General features: G+C 43.3%; 1 protein-coding gene and 1 long non-coding RNA gene across 5 annotated transcripts in view; one reads left to right on the plus strand and one right to left on the minus strand.

Moving 5' to 3' along the window:
- The window catches only part of NRK (Nik related kinase), a 102,438-nt gene that overhangs the window by 63,827 nt on the left and 16,096 nt on the right, over positions 1-22,515 (plus strand). For all 4 annotated transcript variants that reach the window (XM_040698858.2, XM_040698859.2, NM_001031126.3 and 1 more), the window contains 10 exons: positions 268-335; positions 1,931-2,049; positions 4,654-4,751; positions 5,801-5,919; positions 8,823-8,916; positions 14,530-14,703; positions 15,510-15,639; positions 16,016-16,174; positions 19,405-19,548; positions 20,802-20,936. In XM_040698858.2, the coding sequence (XP_040554792.1) occupies positions 268-335; positions 1,931-2,049; positions 4,654-4,751; positions 5,801-5,919; positions 8,823-8,916; positions 14,530-14,703; positions 15,510-15,639; positions 16,016-16,174; positions 19,405-19,548; positions 20,802-20,936 (1,240 nt within the window). The remainder of the gene's footprint in view (positions 1-267; positions 336-1,930; positions 2,050-4,653; positions 4,752-5,800; positions 5,920-8,822; positions 8,917-14,529; positions 14,704-15,509; positions 15,640-16,015; positions 16,175-19,404; positions 19,549-20,801; positions 20,937-22,515) is intronic.
- Positions 15,069-22,515, minus strand: part of LOC124417961 — a 28,120-nt gene continuing 20,673 nt past the window's right edge. Inside the window, exon 2 of the long non-coding RNA XR_006939259.1 lies at positions 15,069-16,036. This is a non-coding gene — a long non-coding RNA (uncharacterized LOC124417961). The remainder of the gene's footprint in view (positions 16,037-22,515) is intronic.

Here is a 22,515-nt window from a genome sequence, read left to right on the forward strand (position 1 = left end):
CTTTAAATATTGACCAAGAATAGTGCTGACTCCAGGAAAAGGTGCAAACCACTCACAGGCTGCACCCTGACAGATTGCAGTGCAAATTGGAAGGACCTGCTGCTAGTTTGCACCTTCCAGGGTTAGTATGAAAGACAGCTCCACAGGTCCCACTGAAGCACTGTTCTTTTATGTTGGTTAGTCTCATTTTTGTATTGATGGAGTTAAATATTAAGATTATTAACTGACTCTATCAGTGGTACTAAAATACTTGATTAAATCCTTAAGGTTCCAGAAAGGACAACCTCCAAATTTTACAGCAGGGATCAACCTGGCCAACAGAGATGCCATTCAAGGTAAGCTCCGAAGTATTTGATGCTTATACTAATGCTGATTTATTGCCAATAGGAAAACTGTAGCCAATTTATTTAAAACCAAAGACATAACCTCAGTAATACTAAAACTAACAAGGGTTCATACCTTATTTAATGGCAGTTAGTTATTTTGCCTTTTGTGTCAGTTTGTCCACTGAACTATTCAAATTCCCTTATATTAAACCTGACAGAAGCATCTGAGCTAGCTCCTTTTAATGCCAGATGGACCCAATTTAAAGACAAACAAACCTGTTGTAGATCTCCTCCTCCTTTTCACATAAGGCAATTTTGTCTTCTAATGGAAAGCAATATTTTTAATATATAAAGGCCGTTCTGCATCATGCCACAAGTTGTTTCATTTGTTTCAGCCTGCTCGGCTTGGCAGAGTGGTTTCCACAGGAGTTCTTCATCCGTTTGCCAGTTCTGTAGTGCAGCCATTTAACAGCTGCTTGTTAGCTGATAATGTTTTACTTTCCCTTCCCATCAGGGCAAGTGACTGCTGAGAGTACAGGTTCTGTGAGATGCCAACCTGTTGGCACCTGGGGATGGAGGAGTGGGTGCTGCTGGTGGCTTGGTCAGGATGCTTTTGCAGATGCTCTGTGGCACATTAGCACCTGCACTGTTGTTTTGGAGGAATTCTGTGCCTGGATACTTTGCTAAGGGAGGCCCTGGCCCCAGCTCCCTGTCTAGGCACTGTAATTACAGCTTGATCTGCTTGATAATAGCTTGTGCAGGCACATATGCTGTCTGCAGATGAATCTTGAATATTCTGGCAGTGTGCCCGTCAGGTGAGTGTACTCTACATCCCAGGAGAAAGAACCAGGGGTGAAGAGAGCTCAGCAGTATAGGGCAGCTGCCACAGGATGGCTAACTAGGGAACGTGAGGAACTGGGGTTGGAGAGATCTGGAAGGGAGGGATTTTCAGCTGACATAACCAAGTAACGTGCAGTGCTTTGGAACGGTTACTTCTTATGAGCCGAAGTCAGAAACATCACCTGAAATAACCTTCAAGTGAAGGCAAACCCTTAATAGATTCTACTTAAAAATTAGGGGAGGTGAAACAAAAGAAACATGTAGGTAAGCCACAGTGCTACAGATGAGGATCTTCTTAGCCTGAAGTTGTTAGGTACGCCTCACTTTTGATTTGCAAGCTTGGCAGCTTGTTTTACTGCCCTGTGCATTCCTTCTGCCATTGGTAAGTGGGTGATGATGTATCCTGCAGGAGGGGGGTGGAGCAGGTTTCACTATTTGTAAAAACCATGAGATTTGGAGTCGGGAGTGAGGCTGATCTGTAGAGGCCAAGGGAGAATTACATGGAGTAGGATATTTAGCAGTGACTTGGGGTACTGCATTCTCCCAGACTTAATGCCCAGAGGGAACTGCCCCCTCCATCTTCTCTCATTACTGGCTGGCCCTGCCTAGAGCACCGAGGAATACAAAGTTTTTGTACTCTTTTGTATAGAGAGTACTTTATCATACACTGACATCAGAGAACTTGGTTCCATGGCCTAGGAGGTACGTTTTGGTTGTGTTCCCAAATACAAATAGCCTGATATGCTTTCTGTTTTTCTGTTCAGTAACAGCCATCAACTGTCCCCCGGGGGACATGCTCTGAAACTCAACAGCAGCAGCAGCAGCACTGCTGGCAACAAGCCGTGGGAGATGGCATCCCATCAGAACAGCCGATCCACCTCAGGTGATTCCCACGTCAATGGCTCATCAGTCAAAAGATACAAAGTTCCTTCACATAAAATGGAGTTGGGTGTTATGTTTTTGTGGGTTGGTTTGTTTGTGTAAATGAGGTCTTCTGTTGGTGTAAATATAAATACTTCCTTTTTTTGAGTCAATAAGTGACTACATACATATTTCCATACAAAAAAAGAAAAAAAAAACCAAAAAACCTTCAATTAAGAAGTGAAAATAAATAGTTCTCTTGTATATACCGACACTGCTGAAATTCAGCAAAGCTGACCTTACGGATACAGAGATCTAATTCAATGTTAATGCTCACCCATTGTCATTTTCTGCATTAGCCATTTTTTGCATTAATAAGATGATACAGATGAGCAGTTGGTCCACACCTGTATTTCTGCACTTTAATATTGTGCTGCCTGACAGAAGCCTAAGGGAACATAAGACTCTCTGTTCAGCATCTTGGGAAACAATCTGCAGAAAGATAGTGAAATTGAAAAAAAAGGCACAAGAAGTTAAAAGGTGGAGATAACCTCATCCAATGTAAGTAAGGTACAGCTTTGTAAGATATCTCAATATCAGCGGTAGCAGTGAAAGGGGGCAGAGGGCTCACTGATGGTTGTACAGATTTTTTGCAGTACAGGCTCTGGTTCCTGAGTCCTGAGCTGAAACTGGGGCAGAAGGAGATGTGAAGCATAAGTGGAAGGCTTTGTTCCTCCATTGCTGTTCCTCTAATGCCTTTTCCGCGGGTCATCTCTAGGACAATTTCTTGTTAGCTCTTTGCAAAACAGTATTTTTGAGCACTTTGCATCCGGGTTGATGCAGATGGGTGACATGGGGAATCACACCCAGTTCAAGACAGGGTGGATGCTAAAAATGTCCTGAAACCACAGCAGTGAGCTGCTGAGGTCATTTATTTTTAAACTGAGGCTCACATTGTTAATTTGCAAACCCTTGATAAATGCAGAACAAATTGCTTATTTATTTATACATTTATACAACCAAGCCAATTTTGCTTTTCCTAACCATACAGGGTAGGAAGCGTTGCTTCAAGTGAAAACCAGAGCACAGTTTTAACTGCTTGGGGTTTGTTTCTTTTTGCTCTTATGTCATTTTATGTTTGAATAATAGCATGGTGATGAGCAACGAGCAGCGGCCCAACTCAACTTTGCAGTGTCTGCATGATGTGTAACTCCTGTGCTATTTTGGCATGGGGAAATGAAAACCTCACTAGCCTTGGAAAGAATAGAAAACCTCCCTTGTGGTTTAAACTGTCTCCTTGGGTTCTTAAGTGTCATGAAATTACAGCTAGTTCTGGCATATGGTGTTCCAGAGTTTGTTGCTTTCCCAAACCCACAGGGACAGTGAAATGTGCAGGGAAGGCCTATAAATACTTTAAAACTAATATTGCCGCTGAGTTGCTTAGGTACTCATTGACCAATAAAGAATTCTGAATTTTAAAAGCTTTGCAAAATGCACAAATGCATGAAGCCACTGTGATAAAAATAGCTAAATTAACAAATACAAATCTTAATTTGTGTGAGCTTGAATTCTCTCCCATGACCTGGGAAGGAGTCCTGTCAATAGCAGTGGGATGGTCTTGGAGGAAACTGCTGAATGAGGCACATGTGTCCCACTGGGAAGGCAGGGGCACATCTGCCCTCCTGCTCTTCTCGTCTCATGATTTGCACGCGGAAGGTGGCGGCATCCCTCCTGGGCTGCATTCGCTCTTCCCAGATAGCTCTGTTGAGGGTATTGAAAGGGAAGTTTCCTTGATCACTTGCAGGAATCCCTCCTCAGGTGGCAGCAGCATATGCAGGAGCCTTGGCTCTTCCTGTCTCCATTACGTGGGTGTTCAGTAGCTGTGCAGACATGGTGCTGCACCTGGGGGGAAGAGCAATGCCACAGCTTCCCCATCACTAGGGCCTGACCTTGGCAGTGTCACAAGCTGCTGCGTGGGTGCAGGCTCTCACTGCCCACTTCTCCATGGGGTTGAGTGGAAGTGGGAGCCTTGAATCCATGATGCTTAGGGGAAGCAGGGACAGAAAAATGGCTCTCCCTGTGCTGCTGTGGGAAACGGCGAATCCTCTTCTGCTTTTAGCCCGATAACGTGCTGAGAAGAGGGGAGTTCAGTGCAGCTGTTTGCCCCAAACCCTGGGGTCTAGCCTCTATTTGCAGATGTGGGGATGTAGCTGGGTGGCACCTCCGGTGTGAGGACATGTCCAGCCAGCAGCTGCTGTGTTAATACCCTGCCCCTCAATGTGGGGATCAGAGGAAGGCATTAGGGTGCCTTTACCCTTCACCCCTGCAAGCCTTCTAGTCCATATAAATGCTGCTGGTGTACAGTGAGGGTGTTGCCACAGTTTTGTTCTGCTGGTCCTGCTTGTGCAGCGTGAATCTGGACCTTTAACAATTTATAGAATTGTGGCATCCAGAACCACCAGGAAACACAAAAAGGATTGTTTGCAACAAACAGAAAAAAGAGGAAAGAAAGTTTGTTAGCAGATACTCTTGCCTGCCTTGGGTGATAACTCCACATGCTTGTCTTATGGATCCTCTCTCTCACTCTCTTCTGCACACACATTTATAAGAAATAATTTCTTTTCAGGGAATCCAGGACCTGCCAAGGGAGAGAACGCTTTGTCACAGAACCACATACAGCTGCATAAGAAGCCTGAAAAAGTTTCTCATCTGGGCCAGATGGCAGTAGGTTCTTCTGTAACTGCTTTTTCTGATTTACACATGGTTTTCACTAGGAGCACACTTATGCAGACAACTCTTCTGTTGATGTGAGCTGGCTGCTGCCTTCCCACCAACATCTGCCTCTGATGTTACGGGCCACCATCATAACATAGGAGGCGTTATTTTGGAGCAGGCCCCATAAAATATATAATATAGCTAACGTATATAAGTAACAAAACATTTTAATTTTTAATATTTGTTATTAAAACATAAAAAAGGAGAGCAACAAGACCATAAAAATAGTGGGATGTTTGACCTTGCTTTTGTGAAACTAATGCATTGCTCTGATTTGGTGGCCATGGTTCCAATTCTTAGTGAGGTCTCAAGGTGCTCATAAGAGAATTTTGATGAAATTTCGTTTTTCCTGTGCTTCATTCTTGAAAACGGTTGTTCACAAATGTACATAGTGCCAAAAAGCAATGACATGAATAAAGCAGGACTGTGAAGCGAGGGATGTTTCTCTTTGCTAAGACAGGGCTTATGAAAGTCCAATGGAGAGACATTTTTGAGTTGAATGTCTGATGGCAACTCTGTCCATTCCATTTGGAATTGTGCAGGTTGTGTATTTATGCTGTCTGAAAATGGAGTCGCACATACACCAAAAAATGATATTTTTTTTGTAATCTTGAAACTTATTCTCAAATTCCATTATCACAACGGCTGCTGTAACTTGAATTAGCACTGCTCTGTGCGCTCTCCTTGTCCTGGTTTCAGCCCAGGTAGGTTAACGTCACACTGATGGTTGGTCACTGCTGAGTGATGGATTCATGCTGGCCGCTGCCACAATGGAGCAGGGCAGGGGGTAGGCTGCACTGCAAGCCATCCTAGGCTTAGAACATTTTCCTGTGTGAAAGACACACTCGTGATGGACCAAGAAAAGCATCAGCATCCTAATAAAGCTTTTGGTATGGAAATTACAATAGCTAAATTTGCCGGAACAGTACAGTCTTGCACGTGCTGTTTAGTGATGTGTTCTTGCCTGAGAAAAACTGACCTGAGTTTTCTCTATTCAGAGCCCATGTTCCTTTGCCAAGGGGAAGGACAGTGCCAATTTGTTCTTGAAAGCAGCAGACTATTCCTCCTCAAGTGACGAAGTCAGCAGTAGTGACGAAGATGACACAAATCACACGAGGTTGGCATGATTTATCTTCTCTTTCTTCCTTTTTATTACACGCTTAAAAATAACTGGAAAAAGTTGGCATACATAAATACCTCCCCTCTGAAGTTGCTATCAGTCACTTATGTCAGCTGTAATTAAGTAGTTTAATCTCACTGTAATGAACTCCCGAGGGTAAATGTTTCCTCCATCAAATGTGTGCAATGTAATAAGCTTTGATGACTTGCTGCCCTGGGACAATGAGGAGATGTCTCGTTTTAACTGAATATCAATAGGCAATGTTTCTTTAGAGATTACTTCACATTGATCTACATTTAAATGGAATTTTTAAAGAAAAAAGGGAAAACCATATACCTTCATGTTAAATACAGATTGCAGTACAAAAAGCGAGGCAAGTGTGACCCTTTTATTCAGACCCTGTTCACTCCAGTGGAAATAATTAACACCAAAAAAGCTGATAATTTCACCTGGACTACTTATAAAGAGGGCTTCTATAAAATTTGCTGTATTTTTAATGCTATTTTGCACAATGGTTGCAGTTATCATATGTATGCTGTGGCTTCCACCAAGCTGATCTCACACAAACTGTTTCTCTCTAGCTTTTCAGTTTCTCTTGATGATTTTGTGACTGACATCTTGTGGTGTTTTACCTGTCATGCAAAATGCGTATTCTGCTGTGAAATAATGGAGTGTAAATCTCTTGCTAGTCCGAGGTGATCAGTCAGTCAATCCTACTGCCTGGAACAGAACACACAATTATTTTTTAGTATTAATGAACAAAACTTCTAATTTCCTTGCAAAGTTTAAAGAGTTCTAGGATTTACTTCAGAGTGCATTGCTATCCCAGAGACCTCTCCAGGACTAGACATAATTGCACATGCAGTTTTGTCCGTCTTTGGGAGGAGATGCACAGATTTGTAGCACTGTTGGTAAGCTGCAGCACTGGCCTGATACCAGTCCTTACCACTGAACTGTGCTGAAGAAGGCAGAGTTTTTGCACCCACATATTGCTCATGTTTTGCATTTTTGAAGTGCATTTTCAAAACTGAGGAATGAGGAAGGAGAAGAAATATAAATATACCTGAAAAATCTGTATTTTGATTATAATGCCTTATTTTCTTACTGCTTCTCTTCCTAACCACTTTTTTACTGCTCTGTAAAAAGTTCTATTCACTGTAGGTCATAGAACTCATCCTAGACCTTAGAAAGACTACATAAAAATATAGATTTGCCTTGCAGCAATGACTTCTGCTGCATAAGTGCTTGGTTTTTATATCCCTGTATGCAGTAATGATTTGAAGGTGTCTTGCTGCCTTTGGAAATATACATGTGTTGTTTGCATCTCCTCTTTGCAGTCCCTTAACAAAACGGGGTCAGCAGGCTGATCCCTGCTAGGTTTACCTTCTATGCAGAGTCACTGAAAGAACTTCAGTATATAGTCTTGCCTATTAGCAAAGACATAGAATCATAGAATCACCAAGGTTGGAAAAGACGTTCAGGATCACTCAGTCCAACCATCCACCTACCACCGATATTTCCCCACTAAGCCATGTCCCCTAGTACCACGTCTCCACATTTCTTGAACACCTCCAGGGACAGTGACTCTACCACTTCCCCAGGCCGCCCATTCCAGCTCGAAGTCCTTTCACCTCAGCTGAGTATCATTTCTATTTAAAGATAGTTTGGGAAATATATTCTGATTGCTACAAAGTAAAAAGCAAAAAGGATAGTGGTCAAAAGGAAAGCAGCAGCCAGCACTGAAATTTAATGTAGTCTAAAGGTCTCACTGTCATAGATCAGGTCAAAACTTTTTTTCTTGTTACGTACAGCATGTGTATGCCACCAGGGCTAAAGCCCTTAGAATTGTGTAGGAGTGGTTCTGTGGGAACTTTGACTGAGACGTGACACAGAATTCCTCCTCATCCACACAAATTTTCTAGTTTAAGGACAAGTATCAGTATGTGTGAGTTAGTATCCTACCTGCCTGTGTAGCCAGTATACTACATTAAAACTAATTTCTCCCAGTCTTCCAAGAGTTCTCCTCTGATGCCTGCAACTTTCACAGCCCCCCTTAAAAACACATTTCCTGTGGTTCATTTTGTATAGTTTAGTTTCTTCTTCTGCTCTTTGTTCACTGTTCATTACCAAATGTAAATAAGGTGGCTGCAGGTGTGTGCTTTCCAGGTGAATACTTAGTCCTACCAACAAATGGGAGATGGAGGCTGTTCAGGATCAGGACCATCCTTGATCCTACTCCATGTCCTGCCATTCCTCCTATGTTTAGTACGCAAATGTTTACTACTCCCATAAGGAAAAAACAAAACAAAACAAACTAAAGACCCCTCCTACTCCTTCACATTTGTCTTAAGACAGCAGCTCTTGTGCTGGGCAAAAACCTACAGTACTTGCATTGCAGTGATGAATAAATAAAGGAATGTACATTAATAAGTGGAATAAATAAGCTGTGGGATGGAAAAGCACAGAAGCATGGCCAGAGCCTTTGAGGCAGTTCCACCTGGGTGAAAAAGCTTAAGAACACAGATAGCACTGCATGCGTGGAGCATGTCACGGGAAGTGCTTGCCGTGGTCTCACTGTTTCCATCAGTACCTGCTTCTGGTTGCTATGGAAGGTACTGGACTTCTTGGGCTTGTGGTCCCCATTCTATCTGTGTGCTCCTGCTCCTTTCCCTGTGCAGTGGAGATGCAGAATGAAGCAGTGGCAACGGGCTCTGGCAGCACTGTGGCCGGTGCTGGGTTTTCAGAGAGCAGAGTGTATCAAGATTTGAACTTGTATAGATGGAAGGGTTTTGTTCATTTGTTTTATCGTTTTGTGTGTGTGTGTGTGGTTTTTGTTTTGTTTTATTTTGTTTTGTTTCTCCCTGAAGTAGTTCTGTTCATTAATTGGAGTTTGTTACCAGGCAACTGCTGAGCAGCAGAGTGGCAGATTTCTCAAGGACGAGAGTACCAGATGGGATTGAACTGAAACCCCAAAGCACCATCGCAGAACAGAAGGTAATTTGGCCATTTGTAAGGGGTGGGTACGGTGTAGGGAGAGTCACATCGTTTATGTATGTGATAAGCACAGCATCCATTTCTCCTTGGCAGCATTTTTGCTCTGAAATCCTGCACTGTCGTTTTAAATTATAGCTGTAAGCCTTGAAAAATTGTGTACTGTTTCAGGTTTTGTGCTTCCTACAAACACGCTTACATCTCAGTACAAAATTGCACCTCTTTATTTGTCCTTGTTATTGACCTGGTCATAGTTTCTGATGTCAACATATTTTGTGAAAGGCGCTGCGTAGGTTGCAGAAAGCAATACTGTTGATTATAGCCAGTGTGTTTTGTCGCTATCAGTGAAAATCTGGACCTTCTTTATCCCAATTTAAAGAGAAGTACCTCTTACTTTTTAAAATACTGCTGAAAGAGGGAAAAAACCCTTCATCCCTCCCTATAGGCTTAGCAAAAATACACATCCTCTCATATACTATGTTTAGGTTTATTCCTGTCTGTAGTTTGTAGCAGAGACCTTAAGTTACGTGGATTTTCCCATGATAAATAGTGCAGGAAAGATGAAGACAGACAAAGCAGAACACTGTTCTTTGTGGTTGAAAACAAAACAAAAAAAATTACAGTGATAAGATTTTATCTCAACCTCAGAGTATTTCCCACATATTTCTGGGTGTATTCTCATTTCACAGATAGGGAAAGTAAATTGCCACGAAACTGGTATTTTCCACAAAGCTGCTTGTGTGAGCTGCAGCAGAGCTGGAAAGAAAAAGTTGTTTCCTGCGCCTCTGGTATTTCTAAGCTTCAGATCAGAGTGAAATCCATCTAGGCTGGAGAAGGAGTTCCACTTCACAAGCATCCCATCGTCCTCAGGGAGGAAGGGCCCTGCTTTGGAGAAGAAATTATAAACAGGGCAACAGGCTGAGCCAGGATCTTAGCAGCCTACGCTCAAACCTGATATTAGCCTAACCCATTAATTTTAATGTTTATTGTTCTGTACCAGAAATGAGAATAGTCCTGGTTATCATTTCAGAGTAGCAGCATGATGGGAAAGGTTGTACTGCATTTAATAATTTCCCTTTCACAATACCTCCATCTTCATTTATGTGGGGGTGAAGGAAAAACAATACCAGCCCCAGGCCATCCCCAGCTCCCTTTGTGCAGTGCCAGAGCTCTTTCCTGGCTCTACAGCTTCAGCTTGCCCATGTTTTCTCATGACAGAAACAGCCCAACTTTTTCTCCTCCTGGTTCCCAGGTGCTGGGCAACGGCTGCTTGAGGGTGAAGTGAAAGAGACTCAGACTGAGAGTGGAGAAGGATGGAGTAGAGTGGAGAGGTCATGTTTTCTGGTGGGTTTGGGGAAAATGACCCCAGAAGGGCAGATAACTCCCACCTCTTCTCATCAATCTCTCTGATGCCTCTCAATCTATTCCTTTTAAGCTGGATAGGCAAGGCAGGAGGGGTGGAGAAGTTGCCCTCTATGTTAAGATACATATTGATTGTGAAGAGCTGCCTCTGAGAAACAGACATAACCAGGTTGAGAGCTTGTGGATTAAAATTAGGGACCAGACCAATAACAGACAACTGTTGGCTGAGATCTATTAAAGGCTGCCTGACCAAGACACAAGTTGACGAGAGTTGGATTTAGACGATCTTTAAAGTCCCTTCCAACCTAAGTCATTCTGTGATTTTCATGGAGCATCCTGTCCATTCCTCCCACCTCCATGTCACCAACCACAGCCACCACAAGTCTCCAGCATCCCTTTTCTTGGCCCACTGTGAAGTGATTTGGGTGTACCATGCTTCCCAAAAGATTCAAACGGGGGTTTGGCTTAGTTCAGCTGAACCTGTCTTGGAACTGAATTTAAAAGTGCCATACTGGTTTGATACCCTGAACTCAAATACTGATGTATATTTTTCTGTTGCTTTTTTAAATATAAGAATTAAAATGTAAAAATGCTTACACCGTCAATTATATTCCTAGTTGATGTGGCAGGAGAGTCACGGACTCCATTGCTGGTGCAGAACGAAGACCTTTATTGTATGTGCTTACAACCTTTTATACCCATGCAACAACCTCCTGGTCACATGTACCAACCAGGCGCCTTGTGCGTGTTTACATCTGGCACAAGTAGCTACCAAGCTTGTTTACACATTTGCAAGGTCTTTTGTTCATAATGTCTTTCTTTGTCCCACATCTCCCCCTTCTTTATTAGTATGAGCAACAAGCACTTGGTTGATCGCCTTGTTAATATAAAGAATATATATCTACAAATATGCAAAAACCAAAAAACACAATAATCTGCATCACCTTTCCGACCCAGGGTCCCAAACAGTGATACCACCCATCAAACTAAACCCATGAGTTTTTGAACGTAGCTTTTGCCCCACAGATTAAAAATTTTCTGAGGTAGTTGTTGCATTGCTTGACGCTGAGAGATTGGCTGCAGTATCCACAGTCCAGTTGCCTCCATAGGCTTCAGTTAGGAGGATACCCAGAAGGTTGTTGTGGATCCAAAGCAGCAGCAGCAGATGCCGATGGTACAGTCAAGCAGAGCTTTATGACTCTGGCTGGAGCCCATTGTGGTCCAGCACCTGTAGAAACACAAGCATAACCTCTTCCTGGGTTTTGTTTGTTTGTTTGTTTTTCCCAAGGAAAGGGATATCTATTATTAAATCACTGAAATTACATATTCAGAACCAGAATTATGAAAGCCAGGCAGGTGCAGGTAAGACATACAGTTGTAAATATACACATTACATTCTTAAATGCCTGAAGATATTCAGCCAATCAAGTTGGATTCTACAACCAAATATGAGAAAGCTTCCTACTTTGCCAGTCTACTGCACATGAACACACATCATTTTGTAAAGCACAGATGTAGCAAACACCATTTTATAACTTAGCAACATGCATCTGCTTCTGATCAATTGCTGATCCTTTTTGTAACAGAAGAGAATCTTTGGATTCCCACAAATATCCAAAAATGTTTTCTTTTAATAGAAAGAAAAAAAGAAATCTGTTTATAAGTTAAAGATTACCTCTCTTGTAAGAAAGACTACATTATTTACTATAGAAAATAACAGCTTTAAAATCAGGAACCTATTTACTGAAGTTTACTTCACATCTGCAAGGCAATGGATTTTCACCACTTTCAGCTGTGCTCCTGCTCCAAAGCGTTTCACCGAATATCAGAGGAACTCAGATGTAGCACAACTTTTAAACATATTTTCAGTACTGTTAGGCCTTCTCGATCTCCATACCATAATCTTTTGTCTTAGAATTTTCTGGAGCATTGAGCAACTGCTACAACAGCTAAAAGGTTCAGAAAAGTACACTGCATCAATGCTAACAGCTGGAATGAGTGAGGGTCCAAACACAAGCATACGTCTCAGCAGCAGCTTTGCACAGCTCCCGCTCCCACACACTGACGACGAGTGCTGGGTGCTTGCGGTGGTGGATGAGCCCCAGGCTCAGGGTCTGTACGCTCCGATAGCTTCTGCTCCAGCGCCTTTTGTTGTGCAGATTCTCTCCAAAAGCCCATCCACATCATGTATTCAGTACATGTTGTCACTTGTGCCAAGGTCTTGCAATCACGGAGACAAAGAGTGTGACTTTTCATAACAGAGCTCAACTGGTATGGGGGGAGCAGAGCCCGAATCCAAAACCAAAATCACTGGGCAGGCGAGAGCCGAATGCAATCTCCAAATGATGTTGAAGTCCCCCTCCTGCTCCGCTTCTTTGCAGATCGCTCGCCAAACTTCACGTGGATCGGGGGGATCAATTCTGGTTCCTTCCCCGGGCTCACCAGTCTGGGGTCTAAAGGGTCACTGTCCGTATCGCGGTTGTTTATAGCGGCCCCAACCGCAGGAGGAGTGGTGGGCTCTACTGGGATGGTGGATTCCGCATGTTCTTTCAGCGATTCAAACACCGACCTCCAGGGACCCAAGAGGTCTTTAGACAAAGGGTCAGAGTGCGCAGCTGCCTCCCACAGCCTCGCTCCCACTTTGTCTCACGTCTCTGTGTCATTGTTTGTAGTGACATCTACATTACGAGAGACTCACACCAAAAGTTGTCTTAAATCGAAGCTTTCTACTTCAGCTTGGTGCTTCTGCAAAATCGTTTCCATGATTTTGCAGACCGCCTCCTGCACCTTTTGTTAAACTTGTTCCCATTGTTCCCTGCTGCTCACCTCCGTGCCGCAGAAGTGCTTGCGGCTGTGCAGCCCGGTCCAGCTTCTTTTCAGCAGTTTTTGGGTCCCGCTTCCTTTCAGTGGCCCTTGGGTCGTGCTTCCTCTCAGCACCTCTGATTTCTGTTTCCTTTCAGCAGTTTCTGGGTCCAACTTCCTTTCAGCCTCCCTAATTCCTTGCCACCAGCCAGCTGGATAGCTGATTATCTCCTGAGGCTGACCCTGATACAGGGTCTCAGTTCAGGCGGCATTTGTGGCAGGAGACTCACGGACTTCATTCCTGGTGCACAGCGAAGACCTTTCTTGCAGGTGCTTACAACCTTTTATACCCACGAAACAACCCCCTGGTGACATGTACCAACCAGGCGCCTCGTGCATGTTTGTGTCTGGCCAAGAAGCTGCCAGGCTTGTTTACTCATTTGCAAGGTCTTTTGTTTATAATGGCTTCGTTGTCCCAGAAGTTGATTTGTTGGCTTTTAAAAGGCAAACGTCTTTCACTGTGTTATGTACTATTTTTTTTTAATATATTGGCCAGCATTCAAAGAAGCTGAGCTGATTTCAGTAGGTTTTTTTTATCAGCCAGTGCAGTGGACAGATGTGCCCTGGATTCAACCAGCCAGAAGCTGATTGAGTTTGATGATGCTTTCTTTTGCAGCACTTTGCTCCTCTCACTGTATTCCAGTGCCAGTGGTGTTTGGGTACTCTGACCTTTCACAGCTAGGGGTACATCCCTGTGCACTGCCTTGCCCATCTGGGACACTGCTTACTTTACAAATTCCATCTTTTTTCCTCTCTAAGCTTCTGGTCATGTTTTCCCAGAAACTTGCAGTGTTCCAGTGACTATTTTAGTAGGGAGAGAGATTGTGCGGTGCCTCACAGCTTGCATTGTATTTCCTTGAAGCTAGTGGGATCCTCCAAGGAGTGCCACAGTACAAAAACTCATTGTACTGGAAACGCTGGTACTGGATCCTACTAAGTGTGGTCGCTCAAAAATAACGTTTCCAAATTCAGTAAGTGTAGAGTAGCAATGAAGTGAATGATAAGGGTCTTTACTATAAACTATTTATAGGTCCTGAGTTGAGAAGTACCTACTTCTGACCATAGTAGAGGTCAAGTCTGTAATGCTAAGACAAGTCATTTGATCCTGTGTCAGGTGTCTCAGAGGATGAAGTTCTTTCCTTGAGGTAAAGTAGATGACTAACATTTGTGGAGCACTTCAGAACTGGAAACCAATATTCATATCTCAGGTGTTTGCCACATGCTTTTAAATTACCCCCTTTTAAATCTTTCTGTAGGGTTTGTGTTTACCCAATGCATCATGCAGAGCACTCCTACTCATATTCTCATTATTTTTGTCCTAGTTAACAGGAGGTATACAGAGCATTCAAAGAATAACAAATGTGGACTTTACCTGTGTTTTCTCATGTGCAGGATCAGGTATTAGGGAAACAAATTTCAAGCACCCAAGAAGGCCTCTGGAACATAAACAACCAGAACTATCTCCTGCCAGATCTTCTCCAGCAAAGCCAAATTTCAAATGCTGCTGTGAACCCACCAAAAGTGCCACTGACTAACCAGGAACCTCAGAACAAATCTCTGAGTAAGGTACGAGATACATTTATAGAATGAATGAATTGTACCACCATTTCTCTCCAGCCCAGAGGAGTTGTTGAATGCCGTTTACATTTATCTATCCTGTATCTTTCTACAGGGAGATTTTTCACCACACCCCTTGTTTTCTCTAAGAGTTTTATCTAGGGGACTGATAAGAGATCTCGATTTCCATACCAACCTTCGTTATTCAACATTTTTGTCCTTCTCTCCACTTCTCCCCTTTCCACAAGCTAGAGGGGCCTGTACCCTGTGCTCCTTTCCCTGCCTACATCAATAGCACAGCATGCCATGTCTGTGGGTTGCTTTCCATCCCAGTGTCAGGTGACTACACAAGGCACAGACCAGAGCAGCATGCCTTGAGTAGAGCTCTGATACCACTGTGAGCACAAGGGGCTCTGCTAAGGAGAAGTGTGGCACTGAAAGCAGTTCGCAGCTCTGTCATGAGGCACACCCTGAGCTGCCTTAGCTGAGGCAACAGCTTGCTCCTTGCTGCACAGAGGTTTAAGCAGTGCCCTGTTGCAGACGAGACAGCAGGGAGTGATAAATGTGTGTGGAGGTTCTTCTGGGGACCAGTTACTTCATTGCAGTGCAGTGCCAGATCAAAGTGCTGATAGAACTCCCAGCTCAGGCTTCCTCTTGTCATTTGATTTGTACCATCTATCTACTTTCTAAGCATGCTTATCGCATCTAATTATGTCACATGCCATTCCATCCGAACCTCAGAGGCACCTGCATTGCTGTGTGTGGTCTGCTCCTTAGTGACATCTTCCTGAAGCAGCTCTTGTATTTCATTGTAGACCCCATCCACTGAAAGTACACCTTCAAAGAGCAGCACATCATCTACAACATCATTCACTTCATTCATAGATCCTCGACTTCTGCCAATCACCCCTCCTACCAGTCCGGTAGGACCTCCCTGTAGTTCTCGTGAGTATGGTTTACAAAATCTCCTTCCTGACTTTATTTATTTTTTTTTTTTTTTAAGGAGAGGGGGATGGGGTGATGGGTGGGGAGAACATGATTGCTTGGCAATAATAAAACTGTTAATAATACCTCCAGAAACTTACACTCCACATTACTATGGATTTCAGTGTCTTGCTTCTGCCCTTCTTCCAGATGTTGCTTGCTCTGCTCAGGAATGTGCAAGTTTTCCGTATGTGTGGTCTTCTCTCTGGTTATGTAATGCTCCCCAAGTGTGTTTTCTTACCTCTCTGGATTTGTTTCATTCTGCCATGAACAGGTCAAATGTGAGATGTAGCCAAACATTTGCGTTTTTTATGATTCCACATGTCTTCTTTTCCAGCATCTAGTGCAAAACCCGAGCCTGTCAGGAGAGAAAATGCAAGGAAGGGTTCTGTTGTCAATGTTAACCCAACAAATATCCGTCCACAGAGTGACAGTCCAGAAATTCGTAAATACAAGAAGAAATTCAACTCAGAGGTCATCTGTGCTGCTTTGTGGGGTAAGCTCAGAAGTGTTTGGGCATGCATATAGAAGGAAGGCAGCAGCAGCAGTGGTTGGAGGTATATGCCAGTTATATTTCACAGTTGTTTCACACCTTTCCTGTTAGAGAATCCTAGCGCAGCTCACTGAGAACATGCCTGCATGACTCAAATGGTGCTGCTGCCTTCCTTTTGGAAGACGGCAAATAGATGAGTTCCAGTTGCAAGGGATTTTGTACATCAGAATGAGAAAACGTTTTGATCAAGCACCAAATCATAGAATCATAGAATTGCTAAGGTTGGAAAAGACCCACAGGATCATCCAGTCCAACCATTCGCCCATCACCAATGGTTCTCACTAAACCATGTCCCTCAACACAACAGTCAAACGCTCTTTGAACACCACCAAGGTTGGTGACTCCACCACCTCTCTGGGCAGCCCATTCCAGTGCCTGACCACCCGTTCAGAGAAGCAGTATTTCCTAATGTCCAGCCTGAATCTTCCCTGGCGCAGCTTGTAGCCGTTCCCTCTAGTCCTATCACTAGTCACACGAGAGAAGAGGCTGACCCCCAGCTCACTACAACCTCCCTTCAGGTAGTTATGGAGAGCAATAAGGTCTCCCCTGAGCCTCCTCTTCTCTAGACTGAACAATCCCAGCTCCTTCAGCCACTCCTCATAAGGCCTGTGCTCCAGACCTCTCACCAGCTTTGTTGCCCTCCTCTGGACATGCTCCAGGGCCTCAATGTCTTTCTTACAGTGAGGGGCCCAAAACTGGACACAGTACTCGAGGTGCGGCCTCACCAGTGCTGAGTACAGGGGGACAATTACTTCCCTATTCCTGCTGGCCACACTATTTCTGATACAAGCCAGGATGCCATTGGCCTTCTTGGCCACCTGGGCACACTGCTGGCTCATGTTCAGTCTAGCATCAATCAACACCCCCAGGTCCATTTCTTCTACACAGTCTTCCAGCCACTCTGCCCCAAGCCTGTAGCGTTGCCTGGGGTTATTGTTGCCAAAGTGCAGGACCTGGCATTTGGTCTTGTTGAATCCCATCCCATTGGCTTCGGCCCAGCTATCCAGCCTATCCAGATCCCTCTGTAGGGCCTCGCTAACCTTGGGCAGATCGATACTTCCAGCCAGCTTGGTGTCATCTGCAAACTTACTGAGGGCGCACTCAATGCCCTCATCCAGGTCATCAATAAAGATATTAAACAGGACAGGCCCCAGCACCAACCCCTGGGGAACACCACTCGTGACTGGTTGCCAGCTGGATTTAACTCCATTCACCACCACTCTCTGGGCCCGGCCCTCCAGCCAGTTCCTTACCCAGCCAAGAGTGTACCAGTCCCAGCCACGGACTGCCAGCTTCTGTAGGAGAATACTGTGGGAGACAGTGTCAAAGGCTTTGCTGAAGTCTAGGTAGACTACATCAACAGCCTTTCCCTCCTCCACCAGACGGGTCACTAGATCATAGAAGGAGATCACGTTGGTCAAGCAGGACCTGCCCTTTGTGAACCCATGTTGGCTAGGCCTGATCCCCTGATTGTCCTGCACATGCCGCATGATCTCCCTCAAGACAATCTGCTCCATAACCTTCCCCGGAACCAAGGTCACGCTAACAGGCCTGTAGTTCCCCGGATCCTCCCTGCAGCCCTTCTTGTAGATGGGAGTCACACTGGCAAGCCTCCAGTCTTCTGGGACCTCACCCGTCAACAAGGAGCGCTGATAGATGGAAATCGGCTATCACCTCCGCCAGTTCCCTCAGCACTCTTGGGTGAATCTCATCCGGTCCCATGGACTTGTGGCAGTCCAGTTGGAGTAGCAGCTCTCTGTTTCCTCCTGAATCGTGGGGGGTTTAGCCAGCTCCCCAGCCAAGACTGCCAGGTCAGAGAAAACTGAAAGTGTGCTTGCTGGAAGAGCCAAAAGTTGCAAATGTTTTGGTAATGTGAAGCAAAAAAGGCCCATGATACTGTCTTATCTGTATATCAGTACAGCTAATCGTGCATAAACCTGACCAGTGGAAGTTATCCAAACCAGGGATTCCAAGAACTTTTCTCTCTAAATTTTAGCCACCGCAGACTGAAGCAGGTCAGGCATCAACCTTTCCAAAAGCCTGACTTCATTGGTTTCCTCAGTCAGAACTTAGAACCTTGCTGAGTGTCCGTTTTTACAGGGACAGCATCACATGGCATGAAACCAAGATCAGTGTAGTCAGACCATTTTTCAGCAACTATTGACCTAGTCCCACTCTCCCTGTAGCTAAGCTCTCAAGTTGTTTCAGCCATCTGTCTACCTGTGAAGAACAGATGCATTCTATAGGTCTCACCCAGACTTTCACTCATCATTGCTTTGACTCCAGAATGGAAAATGAAGTAGGTGAAAAATTATCCAACAGAAATGTAGATTTTGAGTTTGTAGCTTCATGAGTTTTGCATAGTGTAGGTTTGCAGGAGTCCAGAATTTTAAATTAGGAACAGAGTTATGTAACATGGTCTGTAACTGTCTGTGCATTGAGGTTGAAGAGTACCAGGTACTCATCAAAGCGTAGCCAGTCGAGAAGCTTGCTTGCTACAGCAGGAAACCTATGTCATTTCTTTAAAACCTGCTGATTAGGAAAGGTGGCTGTCATGCCAGTGAAGCACGGTTGTACAGGGTGCATCCTCTGATGTTAGCAACCCACTGGAACCTTCACTTCCCTGGGAGCAATTGAATTTCAGATAGATTCATTCCTTTAATTAAGCATATGAAAGCATTCTTGCAAAAAACAATTTTCAAACAGATATTCTGCTCATCTTTCTTCCAACAAGTCTAACCCTCCTCCTGCAATTTGTATGTGGGGAAAGAAGGATTGTATAATTTTTGAAATTGGAAGAAATCCTTAGATCCTTTAGTTAGATCTCCTGTGTTGACAACAGAGTGGTGCTGGACTCTCTTACAGTGCTGAGAAGTTCAGGTGACTTGTATTTTTTTTTTATATTATTATTTATTTTTAAATCAATATTTATTTCAGTGGAACTGCTCATGCTTCACATAACATGGGCATGTAAATGCTCTACTGGTTAAAAATCGTAATGGTAAGACTGTTTTATTTCCTTTCATTTTTCTTAGGAGGTCATTCACAGAGCAAGGGAAAAATATTAGCTACCATTAAGAGGACGAAGTAAAAATCAATTCTAAAAAACAATTAACACTTGGCTTCTGAATCATTAGCTGATCTAGGCAGTATTTTTTTTTCTGTATCAACAGGAGTGAATTTACTGGTGGGAACAGAGAACGGATTGTGGCTTCTGGACAGAAGTGGGCAAGGAAGAGTTTATTCACTGATTACAAGGAGACGATTCCAGCAAATGGATGTTCTGGAAGGACTCAATGTGCTAATTACTATATCAGGTTAGTTCAGTGTCTAAAAGTATCTGACCTGTGTTGGAGTTGGAAGCAATTAGAGAAGAACTAGGTTATAAACTAGGTTGAGGAATTTCCTCTTACAGAAAATCACAGGATAGTTATTCTTGTTAATAGGAAAACTCTTGAATTTTTAACACTTACATTCTCCTTTCAGATTCACATGAGACTCTGGGATATTTCATTACCTGTTTAATGTGTAAAATAGTTTCTGGGAGGTTACACAGTGTTTCATCTTCTTAAAATTAACTGGTTCTCAACAAGTTATAGTTTGTTAGTCTGTTCACATGTTTGTGAACATCTAAGTGCAATTCTGTTAGAATATAATTAAATAACCTCATTCCATGGCCAGTGTAATGTATGAACAGTAACAGAAGAGTGAAAGCACTGGTAACAGTAAAGGGAGTAGCACCTTCAGCCTGTGCTGATGAAGAGCTTGGACTTAGCCCTGCAAGGTACCTAGGCCCTTACTGCCTCCACTTGAGAGCAGCCTTAAAAGAGTACAAAACAAAGCCAAAAACTAAGGTCCATCAGGGAATGGCTGCCACTTTTCTACAGTCCAGGCTCACTGCAGTAGGTGATGGTGAGAGCTATTTGTCCTGCATTGCCATTTCAGTCACTTGTGACTGGTTCTCTAAACTAACCTGTGATCCCAGACTGCTGTTGATCTTACTTACAAACCAAAGCAATAGAAGGACTGAGATAAAAGATGACAAAGTAATTCTCACCCTGAAAGGCATCCAAAGGAAAATAGTTACCTGTAATGAAGATTGTCAGTTAATTAGAACTTAAAGAGTCACTGATTCAAAATACCCACAGTATGTCATATCTGTATTCCTTCCTTCACATCAGAGAGCCAGTGCCAGGCAATGCAATTATCTCTGATAATACATGCATCTACAGAGACATCTTCTTTGGCCTAGGGGAAGGATTTTAGTCAGATATTAAAATCTTACATGAAGCATGATTACAGGTACACATGTGCCAAATGCTATAGCATTGCTCGTATACCAGTTCACTCCTGAGGGCCAAAAACCCAGGATCCTACTGACACCAGGCTTTTCTTTTGTTCTGCTGGGCTCTTCTCTCACCATGGCAAAGCACGAAGAACTGCTGTACTCAAGGTCACAAAACTCCAGGTGCTTTGTTGTGGTTTTTTTTTTTTTAATGTGGAGGAGATTTTGTGCCTCGGTGAATTGTTATGTCTTTATTCATTTTATGTATTTATTTTCAAACCCCAGGGAAGAAGAATAAGTTGAGAGTCTATTACCTGTCATGGCTGAGAAATAAGATTTTGCGCAATGATCCAGAGGTTGAGAAGCGACAAGGCTGGGTGTCTGTGGGTGACCTGGAAGGCTGCGTACACTACAAAGTTGGTAAGGTCATTTTTGTTCTTTCCTTGGACAGCTGCTTAATCATCCCTTTGCATCCCATGCCACTAGTGTTTTTCTTCAGTTATGTTTCAAAACTGCATTGGGCTGACTTCTTTTAAACCTCCTTGTTTTACACGGCAGATGCTTTGCTCCCTGTCAGTCCAGATCACATCTCTCCTTGCATATGGTGTTATGGCTATGTACTGTGAAAGTTGGAAGAAGGGAATATCAGCACTGTTCAGCTCAGCCAGTGGTTTAGAAATACTGTAGTTACTTAAGACTTTAATTAGACTGATGTTTTCCACTTCTGTGCATCTACTTCCCTCTTGGCCCTGAGTAGCTGCTAGTAAACTGGAGTAATAAAGTGCTAGTAAATTGTATTTGTAGGATGTCCTTAGATAGATGAGGTTGGATGTCCCAGACTTCTTGTCTAGTTCCTAAATGACCTAAATATACCATTGTTTAAACTTACCCACTGGAAATGGTACTACAGCAGTTGAAATATTGTCTTCCCTTTATTTGCTTTCAAACAGTCCATTCTTGAAGATGAACTATCAGTATTGCGATTGTTTCTGTCATTTAACTGTGTGAGAGGGTGTAACGTATAGCACAAGTTTTGCTTTGAAATATGGTATATGAAAGTGGTGTTTTTATTCAAAATCAAAGAGATAAATTGTACAAACAAGTGCAGGAGACACTGAGGTGGCTGACTCTCATAAATGCTTTGCTTGACATTTCTTTGCTTTTAAATCTCATTAAAAGTGGTAAGGGTTAAATCCAAGAAAGAATACGCAACAGATGTGTTGTTTCCTTTGTGGTTAGAGCTAAATGCCACATGTTCCACTTCAGTTGCTCGTTTTTGGGTTTGGTGTGTTTTTTAAAAAAATAGTTATTCTAAAATTAGGCAAACATTTGTGAGCTTCTGTTCACATATGACAAACCAATGTCACTGCTTTGACAAAAGCGCTGTCGTTTACCTGTTGTTTGACCATCTTATATGTTCACATATGCTTTTACAGCTATTTGTCCTGCTTGAGAAAGGAAAGGATGGGTTGTTTTGTGTGTTGGTTTGTTTTGTTCATTTGTTTTTGTTTTTCCCTTTCTCATCCTTATTCAGTCTTAATACTTCTGCTCTACGTTTGGGTCAGTGTGAACTGCTCCTGCTGCAAGCAGCAATACACCTTAGCTCATAACTGTAACACCTCCATCTTCTGTAAATCACTGCCATGCAGACACTGAATGTGACATGGAGAATGCATTACGATACGCTAGCAGACCGAACGCTTGCCTCTGGCAGAGTGAAGGATACTTTAATTTTCAATGCATGATTCTTTGTTTATTCTTGATGGGCCCAACATGAGCTTAACCAACTAGGAAAAATTACTCATTTCTCGTAGAGGCTCACTCATCTCAGAAAGATGAGAGTCCTTCATCCACACTAGCACATGGATTTAGCCCCATACAGTAATAGTGAAATGAAAATGTAGTCTGCAGAGTGTAACAAAATCATTCACCCGCAGTCACCATTCCTCCAAAAGTAGTTCAGTCACAACCAGCAACGTTGGTGTGGGTTCACATTTGG

This window comes from Gallus gallus, chromosome 4, assembly GCF_016699485.2.
Source record: "Gallus gallus isolate bGalGal1 chromosome 4, bGalGal1.mat.broiler.GRCg7b, whole genome shotgun sequence".
Lineage (NCBI taxonomy): Eukaryota > Metazoa > Chordata > Aves > Galliformes > Phasianidae > Gallus > Gallus gallus.